The 27,770-nt window shown below is 39.0% G+C and overlaps 1 protein-coding gene across 2 annotated transcripts; it reads right to left on the reverse strand.

Annotated features, from left to right (window-relative positions):
- Nucleotides 1–1,181: 1,181 nt before the first annotated feature.
- LOC139735844 (uncharacterized) lies at nucleotides 1,182–24,752 on the reverse strand. Of its 2 annotated transcripts, none has more exons than XM_071646588.1 (2): nucleotides 24,471–24,752; nucleotides 1,182–4,928 (listed from the first exon to the last, which is right to left on the reverse strand). In XM_071646588.1, exon 2 carries the CDS (start codon nucleotides 4,891–4,893, stop codon nucleotides 3,121–3,123), a length of 1,773 nt encoding a protein of 590 aa, XP_071502689.1. In that variant the 5' UTR covers nucleotides 4,894–4,928; nucleotides 24,471–24,752; the 3' UTR covers nucleotides 1,182–3,120. The 2 variants fall into 2 exon arrangements, with proteins under 2 accessions (XP_071502689.1, XP_071502690.1); XM_071646589.1 differs by lacking the exon at nucleotides 24,471–24,752 and adding an exon at nucleotides 7,332–7,996.
- Nucleotides 24,753–27,770: the final 3,018 nt, after the last annotated feature.

Below are 27,770 nucleotides of genomic sequence, written 5' to 3' on the forward strand. Positions count from 1 at the left end.
GTCCATAGGCTCTTCCAGTAGCGAGGGGCGGGTCAACACAGTCGCTCTGCTGTGAATTCGATTGCCTGGGAGTAAACTCGACCTCGGCGCCAACTACAAATATCATTCAAATACAACATGTACCAGGAGACAACCTATACTAGTTAAAAAAAAGAGAAAAATGTTGCTACAACTTGACCAACTTGAAATCATTACATCAGAGTGAAAATATGGGACTTGCGTCCCTGTCCCAGTTTACGTAAATTTATGTGTTCACACGATGAAATAATGTTGCAGTAAACGTAAATACAACAACACATACATCTATTATGTTATCAAAATTTACCGTCCATTATCAAAAGCTGTACACAACCACAATATGCATTATCACTTGTCTACTGAGACTCTCCATTGAGAGCCGCAACGACCTCATTTGCAGTCCACATAGATTTGTATCTTCAAACGGAACGACAAATTGTGAGAACCAGAACTAAACTTACCGGTGACCAGTGTAAAATAGGCTTAAATGTCACTTCGTCCTGTCTACTGCACAACAAATCCCAGAGGCTATGCAGAGGTGTGGCTCCTGGCCGTCAACGAAAATGTGCTTTAAAACATCATCTATATAAATGGCGTCTGGGTGTGGCGGGTGTCTTTCCTGCCACCGAGCTAGCATATGTGTGCTATCGACGAGGTCTAAATGATATCTGCCGCGAGAGAACTAAAACTCTACAGTATATTACACATTCTGCTAAGACACTCCTTTCTAAGGCATCTTAGGCATTAAAAACAAAGAAGACTTGAAACAACATCTACAGGACACTCCCGGACTGGAACTTTTTTTCTGTGTGTCCCTACTCATACCTAATTATTGACATACAACGTAGTTAAAGTCTCAGTCATCGATGGTACAGTACACATAACATTGTCATCTGGTTTACACCTTGTCTCTCTTTCACTTTCTCTCTCGATGTCTCACTCTCTCTCCCTCTCTCTGCACATAAACATGATGATTGTCTAAAATAATGACCGATCTAACAACATTAACGTAAGATACATGAATTGGATATGAAATGCATTTTTCAATGTGCAGTAACAAATACAATTTTGTAATCAAATATTGATGAGTATTTCCCAAAGCAATTATATACCATAGTTCAGATATAATGGAAATATAAGACTGGAGAAATACCTATCAACTTAATTTCTAACATGATAACCATAGTAGTAAAACTGTAGTGATGATAACAATATGAATGAGTAGAAAGTAACGAAATGCGTCCGACAAACAAGTGTGAGTAAATCTTGTGACAAGGGATCAGAGGAGACTCTGTGACGTTGTTCAGGATCTGCTACCAGTAACGATGTCTCTTCAGTAACTTTCATTCGTTTTGTTAACCCTTTTAGTGACAATGAGTCAACTGTGCATAAATTTTGCACACAAACATATGAACAGGTAAGTTTAAGTGAGGGAATAGAAAGATCGGTTTGTTGAAAAGAGATCGTGGTGCTTTTCTCATTTTCATGAGGAGCCAGCATTTTGACCATATTCTTAATATCAAAGGGCAATTCCAGACCAGATTGTTTGGAAGTTTGAATTGAAAAGAAAGAGTAACGTTTATTAAGTACAATAGTGAAAATCTGATCCAAATCGGACTTAAATGAGAAAAGTCATGACATTTCGAAGTTTTGCAAATTTTCACCGACCAGTAATTGAAGAGGTGTTATGAATACGCAAGTATTATGTGCGTTGATGACGTCATCGCCTGACATCTTGCAATCATCATTTTTCTTTTTTTTAACGCAGTTACGTCCCAGTCTCAAATCCTAATATATCTGTATGATCATTATTTTGAAGTTTTCCGCCAGGAGTAAGAATAAGTTTTACACTTTAAGAGCAGAAAAAAAGAATTGATTCTCGTTAATAGGGTTTTAAACATCATCAAATTGTGAGGTGCTGACATCAGCTCATTCATTTTCGTATTCATATCAACTGTTCCAAAACCGTTTGGAAATTTGGCAAAAATAGCTTCATTTCACAATTTCGTGGCTTCCCCAATTTTCATCCGATTTTGATCAAATTTTCACTGCTGTGCGTATGAAATATCCCTCTTTCTTTTCAGGTAACCTTTAATTGGTTCGAAATTGGTTCAGGCTGGTAGGACTTATTTCGCCCTTTGTCAGGTTTGATCTCAACACAATGCTGTTCATCCTTCTCGAGGTGAGAACAATAATGTCATGTTTAGTTCTGGTGGGAAACTACATCCGCGCGGCAGGTGAATCAATCGGACCTTGAATTATCACGACATGAGAACGGAAATTAATTCTACGATGGAATGCAGTATTCACGTGATAGTTTGATAAACACCAGATCCCCAGATGTGACCTGAATGCATGTAGGCCCACAAATACCTAAAGCAGAAAAGCCATCTGGTGACAGAAGGACTATACTCAGATAAAGCCCAGAAGCTTCATTTGTGAAATTAGAAACCTCCACTTAAACCTCAGTCCCGAGAAAAAGTTTTATTACATATTGAGAGTCAAAAGTTTCGCAGGTGGTGAACATGACATAATTCGTATACGGCTACGTAACCGTGAAATTGGTTATACACTGTCTAGCAAAACAAACGGTAACGGATGTATACTACTGTTAAAATTTCGAATGCCGTTGTAGAAATAAAACAGAAAGAATGGTTAAGATTCTTTATCCATGTGTCTGAATATAAAAAGATTAACCAGATATAAGATGTTTTTTTTTATTGCCTTTGTCTATACATGCAGGTCAGACTGTCTGCTAACACCAGTCCTGTCTAACTACATGTACTCTCTCTACCCCATGTCAATGTCTGGATATGGAGTGTTGTGTTACATTACAGCTAATACAGGACACACGACAAGGCAATTGAGACGCATTCACATCAAAAGCTCAATAAAATCTATACAAATCATTTGAAGAATTCACAGATGTTTTAACCAGAGGACATTTCCGAACTTTTAGGATTAGGATTTAACGGTATTACATATCCTACGTGATATATAAAAGTCTTCAATTATTGTTTCAAGAAAGCAAAAACAAATTACTAAAAACTCTAATTGAAATATCCTTAGAAATCGTTAACTTTGAGGATATCAGGCTAATGCTTATAATGTAAACTTTTTCTTATAGATCATGATGTTTCTTCCATCACACAAAATGAGTTTACCATCAGAGGTGAGGATGAGTCCTGATAACACAACATGCCAGAGTCTATTTCTTGTATCCAATCCCTCACAGAGTGGCAGGGACAATTCTCTTATTCCCGCCTCGCCGTTGTAAGACATACGATCAATGGAACATACATTGCTCTCTGCATAACATACAACATACGGGTCATCGGTCAAAGGATCGATAGCCACATTCCAGATTGTATCACTATGTTTTATCTCCATCTGGTCTCCCTGACGATCGATTACGAACAATGTGGTGTCATCTAAGGAATATGTGAATACGATCTTCCCGCATGTCATAACTCCACGCATCGTGATCATATTCTCATACTTGCATGTGATGACACTTTCGATCTTTCCACTTTTCGAATCGATGACGAAGATAGACGGACCAGCCACACAAGCAAGGAGCTTACCATTCACATCGACGGCAACTTCTACCCTGGCGTAGTCTGTCTGCCTGTCTCTTGGTATGTCCAGGTGTTTGAGGAGTTGCCACTGTCTGTCGTACAGTGAGATGCACTTGCTCAAGACTGGTCCCGAACAGCCTTCCCGCCACTTGCCACAGACTATCGTGTTGTCATCCAGTAGTGTACATGAAGCAATACATGTTCCACTGTCGTTCTGTGCCACTTTCTCCGTCTTTTTGGATCGGATATTTGTCACATATGTTTGGCCGTTGTCCAAAGACCTGTCTGACACAACCACCACCTCCTCGTTGATACATCCAGCTATCACTGGGAATTTTACATCCTCTGGAATTTCAATTGAGTCGCTGAGTTCCCACTTCCCGCCACACCAATCGACTCTTCCCTTGTAACCCTTGCTTTCCTCACTTTTCACAAATCGGACAGTTTTCACTTTGCTTGAGATGCCTTCAGGGTCCTCTTCCTCCTTCCTTTCACTAGCTGACCCAACGGCCTGGTTCAGTGACCTTACGAGATCTTTCCCTCCCTCGATCAGTCGTTTGTTACTGAGGAGCAGTGCGTCAATATCATCCAAAGCTTTTCTCATGGCGAGTTGACTCTCCCTAATTTGATGATGACAATGTTTGTGTTTTCTAGTATACTCATCACGTACATCTGTCAGTGAGATCAATATTTCTGCTTGTCTTTTGACTATTTTCTCTCTATTTGCCCTTGCTTTATTACGGCTCTGTAGCAATCGCTGTTCTTTTTTCTCATTAACTTTAGAAATTTCTTCTTCTGCTTCCTGTTTTATCACGTTTTCTTCTCGCCGCAAGTTGGCATTCTCGCTACGAATTATCTTTTCGAAGAACAATCCTATTTCTCTTTCCACTGACATCAAGTGATTGGTCGCATCAACTTCTTGTTGCTTGGCATGCTGCTCACGGTTTTCTAGTTCAGTCATCTTTTTTGTTGCCATGACAACCATGTCTCTCAGAATAGTCTTTCTCTCAGTGACAATGTCATCCAAGTCGTGTAGGACACATGGCGGTTGGTGACGGACGGTTTGACAGGACTGGCAGATTCCTAGATCATGCGAATCGCAATAGAATTTGATGGCTTCTTCGTGTTTTTGGCAAAACCAGTTTGTGTTGTCCTTTTCAGTCTTGATTGCAAAGTCTTTCTTTTCTACGCATTCATCACATAGCATTTGTTTTTCTTTTACATTGTACATCGCTCCAGATTTTTTTCCACAATCGATACTCTGACATTTCTTGTCCTCCTTGAAGTTTGCTGCCATGGTAACGTCGAAGTGATCCCAGTCGTCCGTAGATTCTAAAGGAAAACCGCAAAAAAAAAAGAAAAAAAAGGGAGAATCTTTTTAGAAACGATATGATTCGTATTTGTAGAGTATGATTATACACTCCAGGTTCACAAAGCAATCATGTGGTCAATTTGGGGCTTTGATTATGTATGATTTCATAGATTATTGTACATGTATGAAATACGAATCAATCAATCAATGATAGACGGTATATAGTATAAGAGTCATGGTCATGAAACACAGAATAACAACAAGAAACAGAAACAGAAACAGAAAGAAAGTCACCAGATGGTGTCAAAAGAAAAAGAGTTGAAAAGACTCACAGAATGAAGATGTTCAATTTTCAAACACCAGTTTTATCATTTGAAATTAACATATGTATGATTTTATCTCCTCTCAATGAGCTTACTCAAATCTGCATTAGGTATCTTTATTCGACAAGAAATTAGATTAAATTGAATACTACATCCTTCGCATCAAATTACTTACAATTTAAATAGATAATATTTGCGAATAATATCAAATCACATTTCATAGTACATGTTTTACTAGTCTGGTTTCCAGAGCCTTTGCCAACTAGTCTCTGCGGCGAGAAAAACACCTTAAACTTTACTAGTTTTCGACGTTGAGGGCGTCAATATCCTGAATCGAGAAATACTAGTAGTACCGGGCGGCGTTTTTTTTTTTTTAAGACGGCACAGATTGGGGCATGGCGCGTGTTAAACCTATGGGAAAAACGTTGGGTTAGGGTTTTTGGTTAGGGTTAGGGTTAGGGTTAGGGTTAGGGTTAGGGTTAGGGTTTGATGGATAGGGTTAGGATTAGGATTAGGGTTAGGTTTAGGGATAGGGTCCCCGATAGATTTTTAGGGTCCCCAATCTGCGCCGTCTAAAAAAAAAAAAAACACGCGTACGGGCAGAGGGCCTGGAAGCCAGATTAATGTTTTACTAGCTTTTGTGTGGAAAGTGTTGACTTTGAAACATGTGACACTTCAAATTCCAATCCTCAATTTTCTTGCCCGATTTTGATGAATGTGACAACCATTGGTTTGTTTCTATCTTTAGAGACTCTGTTTAAAGGAAACCAAAGCCCAAATATTTAATGTAGATTGAGTGAAAACAGCAACACTGCAGTAGAACATAGTGAAAATTTGAGGAAAAACGGTTCAAATTTATGAATTTTTTCAAATTTAGGTGACGTCATTGATGGGTAAAAAGACTCTTGAAATAAATTCATAACGTTATTTTGGATATCAATGTCGAAGAAAATATGAAGAGAATTCTACAAAACTTTAATTGTTCATAAAAACATACATGTACGTATCGTATAACGGTTAGGATAATATACTTTTCCTCGTGGGTTCCTATGCGGTCTGTCTAACAGCTGAAGAAGTAACACACTGTACATTGTAGTACACTCAAACTCAACTCGACAATGTTTGGTGACACGTTCAAGCACATTAAGTACATCATACACTTGCAAATACCACGTTTTCTAATTTTTACTTCTTGAGTACAATCTTTTAAACTCAGACGTATATGCTTCTACCATGTGGGTACTGTAACTACTGCTGTTGAATTATCATTTTGTACTGTTAGTCTCAGTGCTGTAGATAATATTTTGAATTTCCACAGCAACAGAAATAAAACCTGACACTCGAAACAGTATGAGACTCAGAGCGGAACACGCAGACCGACGGTCAGGATCTTTGCGTCAAGCAAGGAAAAGAGGAAAAAATAACAGCCAATGGTAGGACGTCCACGTGATGGGAAGTCACGAGGAATTTAAAGGGACCAATCGATCGATATCAAACTTAAGAGTAAGCTTCACCAAACAAAACAACGAGTATTCGGGAATTCGAACATTACATTTCTACCGCTGTCATTTCTCATTAATTGCAAATACACCTGCTTGCATCTACCCCCCCCCCCACCTTAGTGCAGCACTCTCTATTCAACCCTCTCTGATATTCCCCACCCTATGGGACAGCAACAATGCGCGCATGGCTACATCACTATTGGTTAGTCAAATACCTGAAAAAACAACCAAACTGGACAAATGCTTTAGATCAACGTACATTGCTCTATTATCATGTTAATAAAATGTGTTTCCTGTTTGTTTTAGCCCGGTCTTTATTTGCAGAAAGTCAGAAACTAGTGTATAATAATATAGCTTGACAGAGCTTGGTGTATTTGACATTGTAAGAAGCTGTAACCACAGACATCGTACACAGTTTACTCCGCATGTATTAGGGTGAGCTTGAAATCACTGCCTGAAGACACAGTATCACACAGGTGACGTGCAACAAGACTAATGGATTGATAGAGCCAGTTACACGGATCTTAAAGGACGTATCAAGGGTAATGCTTTGAAATGTGAAGTAAGGTAAATAAATTAAGGCTACATGTGGTATTACCAAGTCTTAAGAATCTCTCCAATTAACGACCTCTGTTCATCCGGTGTACATCATTAGTGTCAATGGAGGCAAGCTCAAAGTCGATGAATGCAGGGCACGTCAAACACCTTACGATGAGTGAGAGCAGCAAACATCGGCAAACCATGTTGATGCATGTCTCCACATCACCGTGATTAGTCGAAAAGAGATCATCTTTCTGATAATAATGCTCAGCAGTTTGATGTTAGGAGAACGATGTTTGACTGTCGCACACATTCAGACCAAATGCCAACAGGAAGGAGAGGTCAGTTTAATGCGGATGTGATTAGGTACAAAGTCCAGGCAACACGCCTTTATTGTGTGTAAGACTTATGAGTAGAGCAATGCCAAGTTTGTCATGGACGTTTTCAACACTTGATAGCTCATCTTGAAGTGAACCACATAAAACAGACACAGTAGGCACATACTGACACATACTCAACGTATTTTTTTCACCATTGTTTTTTACATTATTTTTCACCATATCAACAAAGTCTAACATACAACTCCCAAGCTTTCCATTTATTCAAACAGGAGAGACAAGCACAACCAACATCCATTCAAGCACAAAGCGCAGTTTCCATAGAGATAAAGAAAATAAAGAAATGTTGATAATAGCACAATTATTATTTATACAATAACCAGTATTTACACTTACATTAAAACAGCGTTACAAGAAAGACTCAAATGTCTTACAAAATAGAAAGTGAAATAAACATATCTATTGGACTCGGGTCATGCGTTTCTCTCACCTATAAAATCCTATAAGCTGTTTATACTCTTCCATTTCAGGGGCGCGGATCCACAGGAATTCCGGTAATGGGAGGCGCCTTCACAAATTAAGGGGGGGGGGGCTTTCTTTTTATTTCTGTCGTTTTAACAAAAACACAAAGGAGGCGTGCGCCCGGTAGGCCCCCTCTGGATCCGCCACTGCATTTTCTTCTTTTTTCTTCCTCTCTCATTCTCTCCCCCCCCCCCCCCTCTGTCTATCGCCCTCTTCTTCTCTCCCGCTTTGATCTTGATCTCTCTCCTTCCTCTTTTTTTCTCCCACTCTTTCTTAAAATTCTTTTCGTTTTTCCTGTTTTCTTCTTGTTGGTTCTTTGTTTCTGATTATGAATATATAGCCTATGTATGTGAGAGTGTGTGATGTAAGATGATATCCTGTTTTACCTCCTTCATTAAGTTTGGTGCAGAACGTAGCAAACGTCAAACCGTCACGTGCATCAACAAATGAAAGGATGATTCACGTCTGTTCTCCAGGAAATAGCATACATTATATATATCATTATTGTATTATTCATTTCCTTTTTTCCTTTTTATATCTTTTCTCCAAAAAAAAAACACCCCAGCAAATAAAGAAGGCGCACGCCCGGTGCACCTTCTCTGGATCAGCCACTGATCAAGACAAATAATCGCTTTATCCCTTGTTATCATATATATATATATATATATATATATATATACATATAAATATATATATGTTTGTTTGTGTGTGTGTGTGTGTGTGTGTGTGTATTTACATATACGACACACGTATATCTTACGTGCAAGGGGAAATATTTTACATACATATGAACTGACTAGTATTCACACTTCTGAAGGCCTATAAACAAAAGCATATCGATTTCTTCTTGAAACTCATGCGAAAATGGCCGCATACAGCTTTTCGAGGTTTTGTTGTTGTTGTTGTTGTTTTGTTTTTAACCTTGGGCAAAGGCAAGCATAATTATTATTATGATTCAACACGCAGTGAGTAGGATTTGAAGAGTGATGGGAGGGTTATTATTTTATCCGCCCATCCACATGAAGGAACTTCTTTCCAAGAAATGATCATAGTATACAAAGTTGGTGTAGGGCAACTAAGTCTTGTCAGTCAGTTACAATAAAACAATTCGAAGGAAGAATTTCATCAATTTGATTGATTACACAGTACCTGTTACATGGTATGAAAATTAGAAGTAGAATTGATTGTCGGGTAAAAGCTCCGTGGTATAGTGGACAGGGTGGATAAGATGTCTGTCCGCGGTGGTCATGAAGACATGTGGGTTCGAATCCTGCTCCAGTACATAAATGCCCATGATTTCTATTGTCATGGCTAATACTAAAATACTGATCAATACAGTGCTTATTTACGTCAATGCAGGGCAACGTGTCGATCAGTTGCAATCACATATCTCAACGGAAGTATCTCATCAATTTAAATTCATTGGATTTTCATATCGGATACATATGAAATCTATCATGTCTACAAAATACATCATTAAACATCTTATGCAACTATTTTTCTTCTGAAAATTAAACATAAATTGTCCTATTTAATGTAAATCTAACTCTTTAACCTTTAGAATTTTACTATTTAAAAGCAATTCGTCACTGTGGCCACATGAACCTTGTAGGTGATATAATAATTCGCAAAAATCTTGGCTTGATCCGGTTTCACTTGCAACAATTCAGTTTGTTACCTTACTTACTTCTCTATCGCTAGCGCTGTAATTCACTTTACAGAGCAATACGAACATCGACTCCACTGCCATTAGGGCTCTGTACTAACCGAACTGCTATCAGGTTTCCGATTGCGTTCACATTTCATTTACAGACCACATCTTCACACCATTACAGGCGCTTTCATAATTATATCATCATACATCATTGTGTTCGTGCGTTATGCGTCATTCGGTTAACCTTCTCTCAGTCGCGTCATCCACAAAGTCACAGATCAAGTGTCAAAATTCCTCACTTCCAGTACGCTAACCGTGTCTGTGTGTGGAGGTACGCTCGTGGATGCTGGATTTCAAAGCTGAGATGGAACGCACTCTCCCTGTTCCAACTCAAAAGTGTCGCGAGGAACACGCTTTCAGTGGTCACTGGCGTCCATAGGCTCTCCTAGCGAGGGGCGGGTTGTCGCTCTGCTGTGAATTCGTCTGCCTCGGAGTAAACTCGACCTCGGCGCCATCTACAAATATCATTTGAATACAGCATATACCAATAGACTACCTTCTAGTTAAAAAGAAAAAAAAAATGTTGCTTAGGCGTGACCAACTTAAAATCATGACATCAGATTGAAAAGTTGGGACCTGCGTTATTGTCCCGGTTTACGTAAATTTATATGTTTACACAATGAAATGCTGCAGTAAACGTAAATACAACAACGCATACATCTATTCATCGAAATTTACCGCTTCTTTATCAAAAGCTGTACGCAACCACAATATGCGTTATCACTTGTTTACTGAAACTCTCCATAGAGAGCCGGAATGACCTCATTACAGTTCACATTAATTCGTATCTTCAAACGGAACGACAAATTTGGAGAACCACAACTTAACCTACCGATGACCGGTGTAAAATTATCTCAAATGTCACTTCGTCCTGTCTGCTGCACAAAATTTCCCGAGGTGCGGCTCCTGGCCGTCAACGAATGTGCCTTAAGTTAACCCCACAAAGCCCAAGGGTGGGGGCACATTGTGCCCCCCTACCAGATTTTCATTTGCCACTCCTTCGCCCTTTATCCAATTTCAACCAAATTTGGTGACTTTTCCTAAAATTTTATTGCTAAAATCTTATTGCGAACATCTTGATATATAATTTAGCTATATTTGATATTACTGGTTGCCATGGCAACCATAAACTGACAACCATGTCAGTCAGATTTTGCCCATTTTTCTGTTCCAATTTAAATTCACAATATTATAGTGTATAAAATGGGTGTTTCTTGCCTGAAATTTGCTGAAGAAGCAAATGTGAATTAATTATGGCCATAAATGTTTTTCCTATTATTTCCTTTGTAATTATGTGACAAAGACATAAAACAATAGATATAAAAGAGATAATTGAAAACAACAGTATTTCCCAAAGATTGCCCTTCTATTTTGTGTTATTTTGATTCCTTCACCCAAATTATGCCTTTGATATCATTTGTTTATCATATTATCAATCGGCAAACTTAAGATTCCAATATTATGGAAATATGAAATGTGATAACTATACACATACCTATCCCAAACAATGCATCACAAGTCTCATGATGTATTTCGTTATGTTGTTATGAATAGCGCCCCTTGTGGTGACCTTGAGAAATTTCAACCATATGAAAAGATGAGATTCAACTTGTACATCATTTGTGGCAAATATAAAAATGAGTAATATTTGATAAGACATATTTCATTTCATTTCATTTCAATCTATTTTCATATTTCTCACATATATCACAATATAAAGTAAATTGATACGAAATCTATACAGAACATAATTCAAAATAGAACTTCACCGGAATGTTCAAAAGTTTGTCTTGGTATACACAAGGTCTGTATACATGCGAGTTAAACTGAGATCATAATGCGAAAAATATGATGGGGCCTGCGTAAAAGCAAGCTTGTATAGCCGCAGGTCCCGTGGTAAAATCAGATTAGGGGAAGCATAAGTACATATATTTTTAGACCATACTATAATTGGGGGATCCGATTAAAACGAACAAGATCAAATCAAATGTTGCTATATAAATACAGAATAAAACACTGAAAGGTAACATGTTGCAACTATAACCTACTACAAGTAAGGACATTGAGAGAACAACGACTGAGATTGTAAGGATTTAAGTGGGTGTGGAGGTATAGATGATGACGTAACAGTTTGGCATAAATACATAAATGGAAGGTGGGCTAAAAGAATTTTGTCGTGAATATAAAATATACACACAAGGACAATGGAGCTCAGGTGTCAAATTCCAGCGGGGTCCCAAACCATGCAGGCCGTGTGACCATGGTAACAGACAGCTGCCACGCGCAAGAATTCCAACAATCGAGTGTAACAATAAAAACTTAGAGAGCGCAACAGGCAGACTGATCGAAGAATAATAATGTACATGGTTAGGATCCCGTCGGACTACTACTAGAAGATAAATAAGATAGACAAGGGAGGAAATACTGAGCAACAAGTACTATACAATATGCATGCCGTAGCTGCTCAAAAGATATTGTTTTAATTTTCGTTTGAATGAGGTTAAAGTGGTGCAACTTGTAAGTTCCGTAGGGAGTTCATTCCTGTACTTAGGTCCAGTGAACACGATAGTTTTTTTCGCAAAAATTATATATACTGTAAATATATATACTGCAAACATATATACTGTAAATAAAGAAATTTTACTGAGAAATCAATTTTAGCATATTTCAAATGTATTTCGTTATATTTTGGTAATACAGCGCCCTCTATGGGTGACCTTAAAACATCAAACGTGCGGTCATGTCGAGTATGAGTTGTTCTACCCTTGTGCCCAATATGACGATGATACATTAAACAATAACAAAGTTATATGGGGGCGGGGGCACAATGTGCCTCCGCCCCTTAGACCTGGGAAGGGTCAAAATTGCTTGGGCTTTATAGGGTTAAAACATCATCTCAAATGGCGTCTGGGTTTGGTGGTTGTCTTTCCTGCCACCGAGCTAGCACATGTGTGCTCTCGACGAGGTCTCGATGATATCTGTCACGAGAGAACTGAAACTCTACAATATATCACACACTCTGCGAAGACACTCCTTTCTGAGGCATTTGAGGCATTAAAAACAAAGAACACTTGGAACAACATCTACAGGGTAATCCCGGACTGGAATTTTTTTTTTCTGTGTCTCCCTACTCATAGCTAATTATAAACATACAAAATAGTTAAAGTCTCAGTCATCGATGGCACAGTACACATAGCATTGTCATCTGGTTTACACCTTGTCTTTCTTTCACTTTCTCTCTCGCTGTCTCACTCTTTTTGTTTCTTTCTAACTATCTGTCTCCTTCTTTGTGCACATAAACATGATGCATTGTCTAAATGAATGACCGATATAACAGCATTAACGTAGCATACATGAATGGGATATGAAATGCATTTCCAATGTGACAGTAACAAATACAATTTTGCAATCAAATATCGGTGAGTATTTCATGCCAATCAAGTATTGTATACCTTAGTACAGATATATGGGAAATATAGGCTGTAACAATGGGTGGGGAGAAATACTTCAACTTCATTTTTACCATGAACCACTGGCGTAGCCAGGGGGGGGGGGGGGGCGATGGGGGCGGTCGCCCCCCCCCCTAAGATTTGGACCGGGGATTTGGGAGGCGGAAAAAAAAATGCGTGTATACTGTATGCATGCACATACATTTCACTCAAAGTGTGCACCAGATCGTTGAATTTCAATTCAAAATATGCAAAATCCCACACCCTCCCCTACCCCCTAGCTCGGGTTCAGTCGTGTTCATGATATTCAATGAAAAGAATTGATACAAGAAGTGTATTTGAATTATACCAATTTATAGGCAAATTGTTCAATAATAATCTACACTAAAATATACTGCTACCTTAAACAAGTGGGACTGTTTCACGTCGATAAAACGCGCAAAAACATGCATCAAATTGCACCATTTGCAACATCAAAATGCAAAAAGTTCTCACCGTGGGAGGGGGGACACCCCCCTCCCACACCCTCCCCTACCCCCTCGCTCGCTCCGCTCGCTCGGGTTTAGTCGCGTTCATGATATTCAGTGAAAAGAATTGATACAAGAAGTGTATCTAAATTATACCATTTTATAGGCAAATTGTTCAATAATAATCTACACTAAAATATACTGCAACCTTAAACAAGTGGGACTGTTTCAACTCGTTAAAACACGCAAAAACATGCATCAAATTGCACCACTTGCAACATCAAAATGCAAAAAGTTCTCACCGTGGGAGGGGGGACACCCCCCTCCCACACCCTCCCCTACCCCCTCGCTCGGGTTCAGTCGTGTTCATGATATTCAATGAAAAGAATTGATACAAGAAGTGTATTTGAATTATACCATTTTATAGGCAAATTGTTCAATAATAATCTACACTAAAATATACTGCAACCTTAAACAAGTGGGACTGTTTCACGTCGATAAAACGCGCAAAAACATGCATCAAATTGCACCATTTGCAACATCAAAATGCAAAAAGTTCCTACCGTGGGAGGGGGGACACCCCCCTCCCACACCCTCCCCTCCCCCCTCGCTCGCTCCGCTCGCTCGGGTTCAGTCGTGTTCATGATATTCAATGAAAAGAATTGATACAAGAAGTGTATTTGAATTATACCATTTTATAGGCAAATTGTTCAATAATAATCTACATCAAAATAAACTGCTACCATAAACAAGTGGGACTGTTTCACGTCGATAAAACGCGCAAAATCATGCATCAAACTGCACCATTTGCAACATCAAAATGCAAAAAGTTCTTACTGTGGGAGGGGGGGGGGACACCCCCCTCCCACACCCTCCCCTACCCCCTCGCTCGCTCCGCTCGCTCGGGTTCAGTCGCGTTCATGATATTCAGTAAAAAGAATTAATATAAGAAGTGAATCTAAAATATATACCATTTTATAGGCAAATTGTTCAATAATAATCTACATCAAAATGAACTGCCACCATAAACAAGTGGGACTGTTTCACGTCGATAAAACGCGCAAAAACATACATCAAATTGCAACATTTACAACATCCAAATGAAAAAAGTTCTTACCGTGGGAGGGGGGACACCCCCCTCCCACACCCTCCCCCCCCCTCGCTCGCTCCGCTCGCTCGGGCTCGGTCGCTTCGCTCCCTCGCAGACTAACCGCCCCCCCTAAGATGAAATCCTGGCTACGCCGTTGCCATGAACAAGAATTTCTAATGATGATGATTATCCGCAAAGTAATAAAACTTTAGTGATGATAACATAATGAAAAAGTAACAGATTAAGATGCACAAAATACCGCGTCCGACAAACAAGTGTGAGTAAATCTTGTGAGACGGGATAAGAGGAGACTCTGTGACGTCATCCTAAAAAGTGCAGGACTTCCTATGATGTCTCTTCAGTAACTTTCATTCGTTTTGTTAACCCTTTCACTGCCAATGAGTCAACTGTGCACAAATTTTGCACACCAACCTATGAACAGGTAAGTAATGTGGGATGCAGCGAGTTAAAGGGATCGTATAGTTTTGGTTGAGACCTAATTTCAGGTTTCTAACATTTTTTTTTTTTTTTTTGGGGGGGGGGGGAGAGATAATGAACTATGAAAGAGCATGTAATTCCATAAGGAATTCAACGTTTATTTGATGAAAATTGGTTTCGAAATGTCTGAGATATCTTAAACAGAGCGATTCGAGTGTGGGACCCACCTTTTATTACGATTTCTTTGTTTTACTTTGTTTTTGGATGTTTCAGTCATTGCAAACCTGATTTCCATCAAATAAACTTTGAATTCCTCTTAAAATTGTATGCTCTGTGCTATTTCATAAGTGGTTTCTTGGTATCTCGCAAAAAGTTAAAAAGCCCAATTCTCATCTTCACCAATACTGTACCATCCCGTTAAAATGAGCGAATAGAAAGATTGGTTTGTAGAAGACGGATCATGGTGCTTTTCTCAATTTCATTCGGAGCCAGCATTGTGACCATACTTTGAATATCAGAGAGAAATTCCAGACCCGTTTGTTTGAAAGTTTGCCTTGAAAAGAAAGAGTAACATTTATTAAGCACAATAGTTAAATTTTGATTCAAATCGGAGTAAGATGAGAAAAGTCATTACATTTCGAAGTTCTGCAAATTTTCACTAACCAGTAATTGAACAGCTCATATGAATACGCAAATAATGTGCTTTGATGATGTCATCGCCTCATGGTTTTTTTTTTTTTGTTCAAACGCAATTACGTCCCAGTCTGAAATCCTAATATATCTGTGTGATCATTATTTGAAGTTTTCAGCCAGGAGTGAAAATAATTTTTTATACTTTCAGAGCAGAAAAAAAATTGATTCTCGTTAGGGTTTTAAACACCATCAAATTGTGAGAAGCTGACACCACCATTTCATTTATTTGCGTATTAAAGTCAACTGATCTACAACCGTTCGCAATAATATTTGGCAAATTGTCAAGACCCGAGTCTTGACTGAGCAATGTTGTGTGTAAGCATACCATCCCCTCTAGAAAGAGGCAAAACACTCTGTCCCTCGGATAGGACATAAAATGGAGGTCCCGTGTATGAGAGAGTAACAACTCATGCACGTAAAAGATCCCGCTTCATTCATTCATCGCAAAGAGCAGGGTGTTCAACCCGGTGAAGTGGTCCCACCTCACATCCAAAGGGCTTTTTACACTTGTAAAATTTTGCTTAGCCCCGGACCAACGGTGGGGCTAAGGGGGGGCCTTAGCCCCACCGTTGGTACGGGACTATCCTTAGCCCACTTTCTGTTTACACTCGTTTTTGCCAAAGTGGGCTAGCCCCACCGATAGTACGGTACTATCTGGCCCTGCAAAATAGCAGGGGTTAGCACCGCAATTGCGGTGCTAGCACCGCAATTGCGGTGCCAAGCAAGTGAGTGTAAACAGAACGAAAAAATAATCCTGGGCTAAGCGACGGAGACGAAGTCCGACCCTCACTGACCAATCAGAAACGAGGTAATCGAGTGCTGCCGGTGCGTGCGTGTACGTGTACAGTACACAGCGTAATTATGAATATTCATGTGGTTTGGAAAGTCCGGGGCTAAGAAATACGAGTGTAAAAAGGTCAGTTTTCTCCTTAGCCCCGGACAAGAGATAGTACGGGACTAATTGGCGAGTGTAAAAAGCTGAAAAAATTGGTACGGGACTAACGATAGTCCTGGGTCAGAGAAAGTCCGGGGTTAAGAAACACAAGTGTAAAAAGCCCTCAACTGGACCCCATGGAAGACCAGCTTAACGTACAAATGTAGCTGAATATGGGCTATCCAGCCATCTTCTCAGATGGAAATGAACAAACAAACAAACAAATTAGGGAAAAAAATAGCTAACCTTCACAATTTCGTGACTTCTCCAATTTTCATCCGATTTTGATCAAATTTTCACTGCTGTGCTTATGAAATATCACTCTTTTTTTCAGGTGACTTTTAATTGTTTCAAAATTGGTTCAAGCTGGTAGGACTGGTTTTGCCCTTTGACAGGTTTGATCTCAACACAATACCGTCCAATCTCCTCGAGGTGAGAACAATAATGTCATGGTTAGTTCTGGTGGGAAACCCCATCCGCACGAGCAGGTGAGTCGATCGGACCTTGAAGTATCACGACGTGAAACGGAAAATAATAGACTTAGATGGAATGGAGTATTCACGTGATAATTTGATCAACACAAGATGACTGTTTTGTGACCTGAATACACAAACGCCTAAACAAAAAAAGACATCTGGTGACAAAAGGGATATGCTTAGATAAAGCCTAGATAAGCTTAATTTACTTTAAACCACAGTCCCGGAAAAAAATTTCTTTAAAAATAGAGAGTCAAAAGTTTCGGAGGTGGGGAATATGACGTATTTCATAATACGGTTACTAGCATGTCTAGTAATCGTGAAACTGGTTGTACACTGTCTAGCAATACAAACGGTAACAGTAATTGTATACTATCGTGAGAATTTCGAATGCCATTGGAGAAATGCATCAGAAAGAACGGGTTAATATTCTTTTATTCTTGCTGTCCCGAAATCTGAAAAGATAGAATGACCCAAATCTGAGATATTTTTTGTCTTGCCCTTGTCTTTACATGCAGGTCAGACTGTTCACTGACACCTGTCTTATAGGGACTTGATCTCTACCTCCGTGTCAGTATATGGGGATATGAAGTGTTGGGACACATAACAGGATTACAACGTATTTGGGCCCATGATTCATAAAAGAAGCTAAATGAATCTATATAAATCAACTGAAGAATTTACTTATATGCTTAAAGGCATTATTTACCATTTGCAGATGAAAATGAAACCCATCAGCTTTAGTGCTTCGAGATAGCTCTAAAATGTGAGTTAGGGATAGAACAACCAATGTAAAAATGTTCATCAGCATAATCAATGTTAAATATTCTTAAAATACAAAATGTGAACAAAGGGTATAATTAAATTCTTTCTGGAATGAATCATCTACGGTTAGGTTTATAGAGAAAAATAGTAATATCTCTTTATAATTAATTAGGCTTGATTGCGGTTTATACATATATATATATATATATATATGTGTGTGTGTGTGTGTGTGTGTTATACATATATATATGTTATATATATACACATAATAGTTATATATATATATATGTGTGTGTGTGTGTGTGTGTTTTATATATATATATATATATATATATATATATATATATATAATTATGTTATATATATAGCGACAACTTTTGAGCAAAGAAAATGGGTTTTCATCGGGATTCGAACCCGAGACCTCCGGATTACTAGACCGGTGCTCTACCGACTGAGCTATTGAAAGCCCTAGATCGGTGTTCGTCCCAAACCCTTAATTCTCTTTGCTCGTGTGGTCAGAAAAGCAAAGAGAATTAAGGGTTTGGGACGAACACCGATCTAGGGCTTTCAATAGCTCAGTCGGTAGAGCACCGGTCTAGTAATCCGGAGGTCTCGGGTTCGAATCCGATGAAAACCAATTTTCTTTGCTCAAAAGTTGTCGCTATTTATTATTACAATTGTTTCTGGTCAGTTTTTCCTTCCTTGTTTCAAAGTATGTTATATATATATATATATATGTATATATATGTGTGTGTGTGTGTGTGTGTGTGTGTGTATGGTAGGATGTTTCGTGACGCAAGTGACCAACGCATACATTTATCATGTGATAATTCGAACATTTTTTAAATCACTTCTCCAAATAATAAACAGGACTTTTAATCGAAGGATCTACTACTGAACTTCTAGGAGAGTATTCACATATACTTCAGAATATTCACATATTTTGTGTGACCAATTACTTATTGGCCGAAAGAGCAAAAGCAAATAATACTCCCATTCCTCTTCTTGATTAAGTTTTTTTTCTCCATCCATTCAAAGATCTTCTGAATTTATAAACTTTGAAGATATCAGGCAAATGTTTATAAAGAAAACCTTTTCTTATTGATCATGATGTTTTTTCCATCACACCAAATGAGTTTGCCATCAGAGGTGATAATGAGCCTTGATAATGCAACATGGTCGACTCTTTCATCTGTTTCCAACCCCTCCCATAGTGGCAGGGACAATTCTCTTATTCCCGCCTTACCGTCGTAAGGCATACGATCAATGGAACATAAATTGCTCTCTGCATCGTAGCATACAACATACGAGTCATCGGTCAAAGGATCGATAGCCGCAGTTAAAATTGTATTACTATGTTTTATCTTCGTCTGATCACCATGACGATCCACTACCAAAAATGTGTCATCTAATGGCCCACGACAAGCTATGATCTTCCCGCACGTCATAATTCCACGCATCCTGATCCTATTCTCAGACTTACATGAGATCTCACTTTCAATCTTTCCACTTTTCGAATGGATAGCGTAGATATTAGACTGATCAGCCTCACAAGCAAGGATCATACCATTCACATCGACATCAACGTCTACAATGACATCGTCTGTTGACGTGTCTGTTGGTATGTCCAGGTGCCTAAGGAGTTGCCACTGCCTGTCGTACAGTGAGATGCACTCACTCAAGACTGGTCCCGAACAGCCTCGCCGCCACTTGCCACAGACTATCGTGTTGTCATCCAGTAGTGTACATGAAACGATACGTGTTCCACTGTCGTTCTGTATCACTTTTTCCGTCTTTTTGGTTCGGACATCTGTCACATATGTTTGCAAGTTGTCAACAGACCTGTCTAAAAAAACCACCTCTTCCTCGTTGATACATCCAGCTATCATTGGGAGTTTTACATCCTCTGGAATTTCAATTGAGTCGCTGAGTTCCCACTTTCCGCCACACCAATCGACTCTCCCCTTGCAACCCTTGCCTTCCTTACTTTTCACAAATCGGACAGTTTTCACTTTGCTTGAGATGCCTTCAGGATCCTCCTCCTCCTTCCTATCATCAGCTGACCCAACGGCCTGGTTCAGTGACCTTACGAGGTCTTTCCCTCCCTCGATCAGTCGTTTGTTACTGAGGAGAAGGGTTTCAATGTCACTCAAAACTTTTCTCATTGCGAGTTGACTCTCCCTAATTTGATGGTTGCAATGTTTGAATTTTCTAGTATACTCATTACGTATGTCTGTAAGTGAGATCGATAGTTCCTCTTGTACTTTGGCTACTTTCTCTCTTTGCTTTTGCCTTACTACGGCTCTGTAGCAATCTCTCTTCTTTTTTCTCATTAATTTTAGAAATTTCTTTTTCTGCTTCCCGTTTTATCATGTCTTCCTCGTTTATCATTTCGTCCACTCTCAGTGAACCTTCACTAGATATCCTTCTTTGACAAGAAATTAAATAATACAATACTTTTAAAGTGCATATTTTTCATATGTTTTCATAAAAATCATGGTGTCATATACCGGTGTTTGGCTATCAAGTTTTTAGATTTAACGCATGAGTGAACATTTTCTTGTTTGTCTTTTAAGGCACAAAAGTAAAAATATGCAGAAATTGACATATCGAAATGAATTTGCAAATGACCTTCAAGATAACAATGAGAACAAAATAGACATTCTTTTTAATTAAGGGATTTAAGAATTCATGAGACAAATTCAAGGACGAAATATTATTTCAAAACATCTTAACTTGGAAGGACATTTTACATTTCTACAATTTTTGTTACTTTTGCTTCCTCTCATTAGTCCTTTGAATATGGATTTTACAGAAGATTCTTCATTTTCCTTCATAATTTTTTTCCTTTCTTTATCTTTTGAGGGTTGCAGAGGCATTATAGAGATCATAGGTTGATTTTTGCAAATTAATTTGTATTTCTTATTTGGCTGAATGTGTCATTTGTTACATTGTTGTATGGAAGAGCATATTACGCCTGAATAACAACTTGTCCATGTTTCCAATTTTAATGTTGTGCCTTGAAAGAAAAAAAAAATGATGTGTTCCCTCATGCGTAAAGTTTTCCCTTTTATTGACCTAGTACTAGGCTGATAGCCAATTAAATTACATTTAACATGGTATATAAAAGATTAATATTAGCCGAATAATTTATGAGAAAATAAATTAACTTGAAAAAGTGTTTTCTTTCTTCTCGTTTGCAGAATTTATTAAATATATGCATATAATTATGTATATATATATATATATATATACATATGATTATATATATATATATATATACATATAATTATATATTTAATATATAATTACATATATATATATCCTTCGCATTACATTGTTTACAGGGGAAATAGGTTGTATAAACACTTGCCTATCAAATGAAATCATAATTCGCAATATTATCCGCTTCGAGTAGAAAGTGCCGACATTAATGAGAAGTTCACTTTTATAATAGATTGTGAATTGAGTGAATACTTATAGCAAATCAGTAGAACACATCAATGAAAGTTTAGGGAAAATTGGACAATCCGTTCAAAAGTTATGAAATTTGAAGTTTCTGCACAGTCACTGATGGATGACAAAACTACCCTTATTTATAGATCTGTAAGGAAAATGAAAGACAATTTCACAAAATTGCATTTTCTTTTTGAAAAAGTGAACATTTGCTCTACTTGTCACTGACGTATGTTAAGGGTAATATTATTCCCCTGTCTTTTGAAAGAAGTAATTTAAGTACTTTCGTATTATACGAGAAAAGTGAAAATGAGTTTAATTTCGTTTATATTTATTATAACGTTCTACACATGTGATATCACAAGCTGTAGGTCTGACATTGTCATAAGTGCGAGGTACCATGGCTGTACGTTACATGTTTTGTATACCGGTGTGTACATAATGCGGGCTACGTGGAGTCATGTATGAACGGTTCGGTGTAAAAATGGCAGGGGTAAAAATGGCAGGGGTAAAAATGGCAGGGGTAAAAATGGCAGAGGTAAAAATGGCAGAGGTAAAAATGGCAGGAGTAAAAATGGCAGGGGTAAAAATGGCAGGGGTAAAAATGGCAGAGGTAAAAATGGCAGAGGTAAAAATGGCAGAGGTAAAAATGGCAGAGGTAAAAATGGCAGGGGTAAAAATGGCAGGGGTAAAAATGGCAGGGGTAAAAATGGCAGGGGTAAAATGGCAGGGGTAAAAATGGCAGAGGTAAAAATGGCAGAGGTAAAAATGGCAGAGGTAAAAATGGCAGAGGTAAAAATGGCAGAGGTAAAAATGGCAGGGGTAAAAATGGCAGGGGTAAAAATGGCAGAGGTAAAAATGGCAGGGGCAAAAATGTCAGAGGTAAAAATGTCAGTGGTAAAAACCATGGGATCCATGGGTTAAATTACACCCGGGGGGGGGGGGGGGGAGGTTGAGCAGTCTGGCAATAACCCCTTCCCTGTGTCCAAATATTTTATCAGTTTTATATGTACAATCTTCTTCTGATCAAGTTTGGTCCATATTGGTTCCATGGTCATTGCACCCGTCCGGGGGGGGGGGGGGGGGGGGGGGCTTGGTGACGAACCCGCCCTTGCAGGCTGATGCGCATTTTTGCAATGAGGGTGGCCCCAGTAACTCTGAGGGGTCAAACCTTGTGAGCTATTTAATAAGTGGGGTTTATGACCAACACCTAGCTCCTATCCTAGTACACTGTGATCGGAAACATACTGTTCAGCACAGGTCCTCTGTGTAACCTTTCTGGGATTCCCCGCCTTGTCTGACAACAATCCGCGCATGGCTACTTCACTACAGTACTCTCCGCGTAATTGGGTTTCGCTTAAACGGGTACTCCGTTTAATTGCGTATAGTAATGTCAAAATCAGTTCCAATGCACATTAAAATTACCTGATAATCGGGTTGCCTCTCCGCATAAATGGGTATCGCATTCTCTAATTAGTTTGCAAAGACCAATCATTTGGGGAGTGATTAAACTTGAAAACACATGTACTAGTACCAACTTGCCACACGTAGAGGAACATTACACAATGTAGCTGGCACTCATAGTTGCATAGACAGACAGGAGTTGAACACACTTGCGCTCCTCCCTTGCTCCGCAACAACATTCACAATATGAGAAGTTTGCTACGAAATCAGGCCACACACACCATGCAGCTTGATTATTTTACTCTTCCCCAGTCACTTCTCGAAAAGTAATCCGACGTTCTACGTAACTAATGCACGCAAAGAGACGTGTTCATTTCGGAAAACGCCAAAGTTTCTGAAGATATATTTGTTCATAAGAGTGCAAATCATTGCTCGTGACTGAGCAAGTGTAAGGTACAATGTTCCATGCAAGCACGCGTGTTAAGCATACAGTGTAGGTGCTTGGTACAGTGTACAATGCATGTGCCATACACATTATGTATGTCAATTGTGAATAAGACGTGTTCTTCTGTTAATCGGGTAGTCGGGGAAGAAACGCTCTGCTCGAGCCTACCCATGGCCGATTAGGCGGAGAGTACTGTATTGGGTAGCTAAATATCTGAAAAGATAGCCAAACTATATTGTTCTATTATTATGTTAGTCAATCAATGATATATGTTTCCTATTTGTTTCAGCCTGGCCTTTGCAGAATTTCAGACACTAATATAGTGTAGAGCTTGCATGGCATTGCCAGAATTACATGTACATGCACGTGTGCGTGTTAAAAAACAACAGAAAAGAACCACGCATGGTGGCCAGCTTCAGTGCACCTTGTACAGTATACACATGGAATGGATGTACATGTACATGTATGTACCAAGGAATACGTGCGCTCCATAGACATAGTACACGGGTTGCTCTGTCGTACATACGATTATTGTATACAATTAGTACTGCTGGTGAGCATGTTGAATATTTATAACACATGTGACGTGAAACAAGGCTAAGGGTTTGATCGAGTCAGTGACATGGATATAAAATAATAATAATTGATATGATTTATACAGCGCCAAATCCACTCTGCAGAGTGCTCTAGGCGCGGAAGGAAGAGAAAGTGAAGGAGATAAAGGACATACAAATATCAAGTACATGTAATGAGTAGTGCTTTTAGACTGCTTTTAAAGGAGTCTGATGAAGAACAATTTTTTTACGGCTGAAGGTAAGTTATTCCAAAGGTGGGAGCAGCATGGCCAAAGGCACGTGTGCCCCATATTGTAGTAAATCTTGGAATTATCAGAGAACCGGAGTTGGATGAACGCTACAACCGACGATTAAAAAGGAACTAGATTCTGTTGTATTGAAATATTAAATAAGCTGAATGAAGTTAGACTATTGTGGGTAGAGTGTATTACCTAGTCTCAAAGACCACGCCTATTTACGTCCTTCGTCCGTCTGGTGTATATACCCTTATCAATGCTGGCAGACTCAGAGGCGATGAACGCTGCGCACAACCGATGATTAAACACCAAAACGAGTGAAAACAGCAAACAGCAGCAAACTATGTAGATGCATGTCCACACATCACTGGAATTAATCGAAAAGAGGCAATCCTTCTGAGAGTAAAGTTCAACTTCAACAGTTTGATGTTAGGAGAACGATGTCCGTACACATTCAGACGTAACGACTTACAGGTTGCGGTTGCTGGACCGGGCAATTCAATGCGGATGTGTGCAAATAAATTCAAGTCTATATAGCCAGCTTTCGAAAGTGTTCGTTACCGAGAAATTCCCCACTTCAACGCTCAGACGACTCAAAGCAGACACAATACACATAGACTGACAATTACCCAAGCTATTATTATGTGTGTGGAGTAAAGAACATAATACATCGAGTACAATTTCAGCGTGAGTTAACAGCTTCAGAGCATACTTGGCAACTGTACACAGGTTCACAACAATAATAATTAGGAAAATTCCGTGGAAGACGTTGTTTTAGCAGATTTTCGCCCATATTGCTTTGTCGAGTCAATGGCAGATTTTATTTTGAAGATGTATAAATAAAAATAAAGAAACCTCTTTTATTTTGATTGGTTTAACCTTACTTTAGGAGTCAAGCATGCGCATGGGCTTCTGACTGGATCCTAAGAGACTTAGCAGCCTAGAACATTTTTTTTTCTTTCCATTGTTCTTCCATTTTATCACAATTTCACGACACTTTGAAGAGTTTACTGTATGGGACTACTAAAAGTGAATACATTTCTGTCGAAATGTCCAATTTGACGAAAAATGAATTTTTCAGAAGTATGTATGTGTGTGTACATACATAACCATGTATATCGTACGCGTATGGGTAAAATGAACTGACTGACATTTACACTTCCATAACAAAAGCATATCGATTTCATACTGATTCTCATGCGGCAATGGCCCAATAGCGTCGTGATCCAGCGATGACGGCACCGAATCTCTAAAAATTAGAAGGCTTTCTTTCGATTGGCCGATTTTCCTTAAACTTTAAACTTCTACTAATATCATTTGCTGCTTTCCCTCAATCTACATTTATGTTTGGGCTTTGGTTTCCTTTAACACGGATTGCTAAATATCAGAATGATCACCCTTTGTTGACTGACACGTAGAGTGATTTCCAAATCTACGGGAAACACATTCTAGCACACGTAACTTTTGAGAACTATATTGTAACTACCTATATGAGGAAACTACCATGCCTAAATAAACAGTACGGTCCATGAAAAGTGTTGGGTGTACGGCAAATGCGGTGACTCTTAAAACTTTTCAGAAGCATGAAGTCACGCACACTGTATTGATACGAGCGCTATGTTATGACGTTGCTGCACTGCTGAGCTTACTGTTGTTACAAAATCATCTTCCATAAAGTACCAGTAACTTCTTTTACCAATCACTGGCAACATTCTTATGCACACTGCTATACAAACGGTGACAGCTATACATTAGAATTTCGAATGCCATTTTAGAAATGAAAACGGGACACAGAAAAAAAAATGGTTGATTCCCTTATCCTTGTGTTTCCCGAAGTCTTAAAATTAAAATTATAAAAAAAAATAACACGATGTAAGATGTTTTTATCTTTCCCTTGTCTTTACATGCAGGTCAGACTGTCTGCTCACACTAGTCTAGGTACCCCGTGTCAATGTCGGGATATGGAGTGCTGTGATGCATTACAGCTAATAAAGGACACATGACAAGGGAATTGAGACGCATTCATACCAGAAGCTTATTGAATCTATACAAATCATCTAAAAAATTCACAGATATACTTAAGCGAAGGACATAGATTATTCTGAATTTCTAGGATTAGGCCTAGTACTTTGCGATATTCACATATTTTATGTGTCCAAATGTCATCTATAAATGAAAATCATCAGTTATTGGCCGAGAGCGCAAGAACAAATTATTCTCAAATTCCTCTTTTTCGTGATGAAATTGTCTTTTTTATCCCTTCAATTGAAATATCCTCTGAATTCGTCAACTTTGAGTATATCAGGCTAATGTTTATAATGTAAACTTTTTCTCATAAATCATGATGTTTCTTCCATCACACAAAATGAGTTTGCCATCAGAGGTGAGGATGAGTCCTGATGACACAACATGCCAGAGTCTTTCATTTCTTGTATTCAATCCCTCCCATAGTGGGATGGACAATTCTCTTACTCCCGCCTCGCCGTTGTAAGACATACGATCAATGGAACATATATCGCTCTCTGCATTGTAGCACACGACGTAAGGGTTATCGGTCAAAGGATCGATAGCCGCATACCAGATTGTATCATCATGTTCTATCTCCGTCTGATCTCCATGACGATCGATTACCAACAATGTGTCATCAAATGGCGCACGACGAGCTATGATCTTCCCACACGCCATAACTCCACGCATCCTGATCATATTCCCAGATTTGCACGTGATCACGCTTTCAATCTTTCCACTTTTCGAATCGATAACGTAGATATTAGACTGACCAGCCTCACAAGCAAGGAGCATACCATTAACATCGACTGCAACTTCTACCCTGGCGTAGTCTGTCTGCATGTGTCTTGGTATGTCCAGGTGTCTGAGGAGTTGCCACTGCCTGTTGTACAGTGAGATGCCCTTGCTCAATACTGGTCCCGAACAGCCTCGCCACCGCTTGCCACAGACTATCGTGTTGTCATCCAGTAGTGTACATGAAGCAATAAATGTTTCACTGTCGTTCTGTGCCACTTTTTCCGTCTTTTTGGTTCGGACATTTGTCACATATGTTTGGCCGTTGTCAAAGGACCTGTCTGAAATGACCACCTCCTCCTCGTTGATACATCCAGCTATCATTGGGAATTTAAAATCGTCTGGAATTTCAATTGAGTCGCTGAGTTCCCACTTCCCGCCACACCAATCGACTCTTCCCTTGTAACCCTTGCTTTCCTCACTTTTCACAAATCGGACAGTTTTCACTTTGCTTGAGATGCCTTCAGGGTTCTCCTCCTCCTTCCTCTCATCACCTGACCCAACGACCTGGTTCAGTGCCCTTATGAGATCTTTCCCTCCCTCGATCAGTCGTTTGTTACTGAGGAGCAGTGCGTCAATATCATCCAAAGCTTTTCTCATGGCGAGTTGACTCTCCCTAATTTGATGATGACAATGTTTGTGTTTTCTAGTATACTCATCACGTACATCTGTCAGTGAGATCAATATTTCTTC

This window comes from Diadema antillarum, unplaced genomic scaffold (assembly GCF_040938485.1).
Source record: "Diadema antillarum isolate AM-2024a unplaced genomic scaffold, OU_Dant_1.0 seq00000603_RagTag, whole genome shotgun sequence".
NCBI lineage: Eukaryota > Metazoa > Echinodermata > Echinoidea > Diadematoida > Diadematidae > Diadema > Diadema antillarum.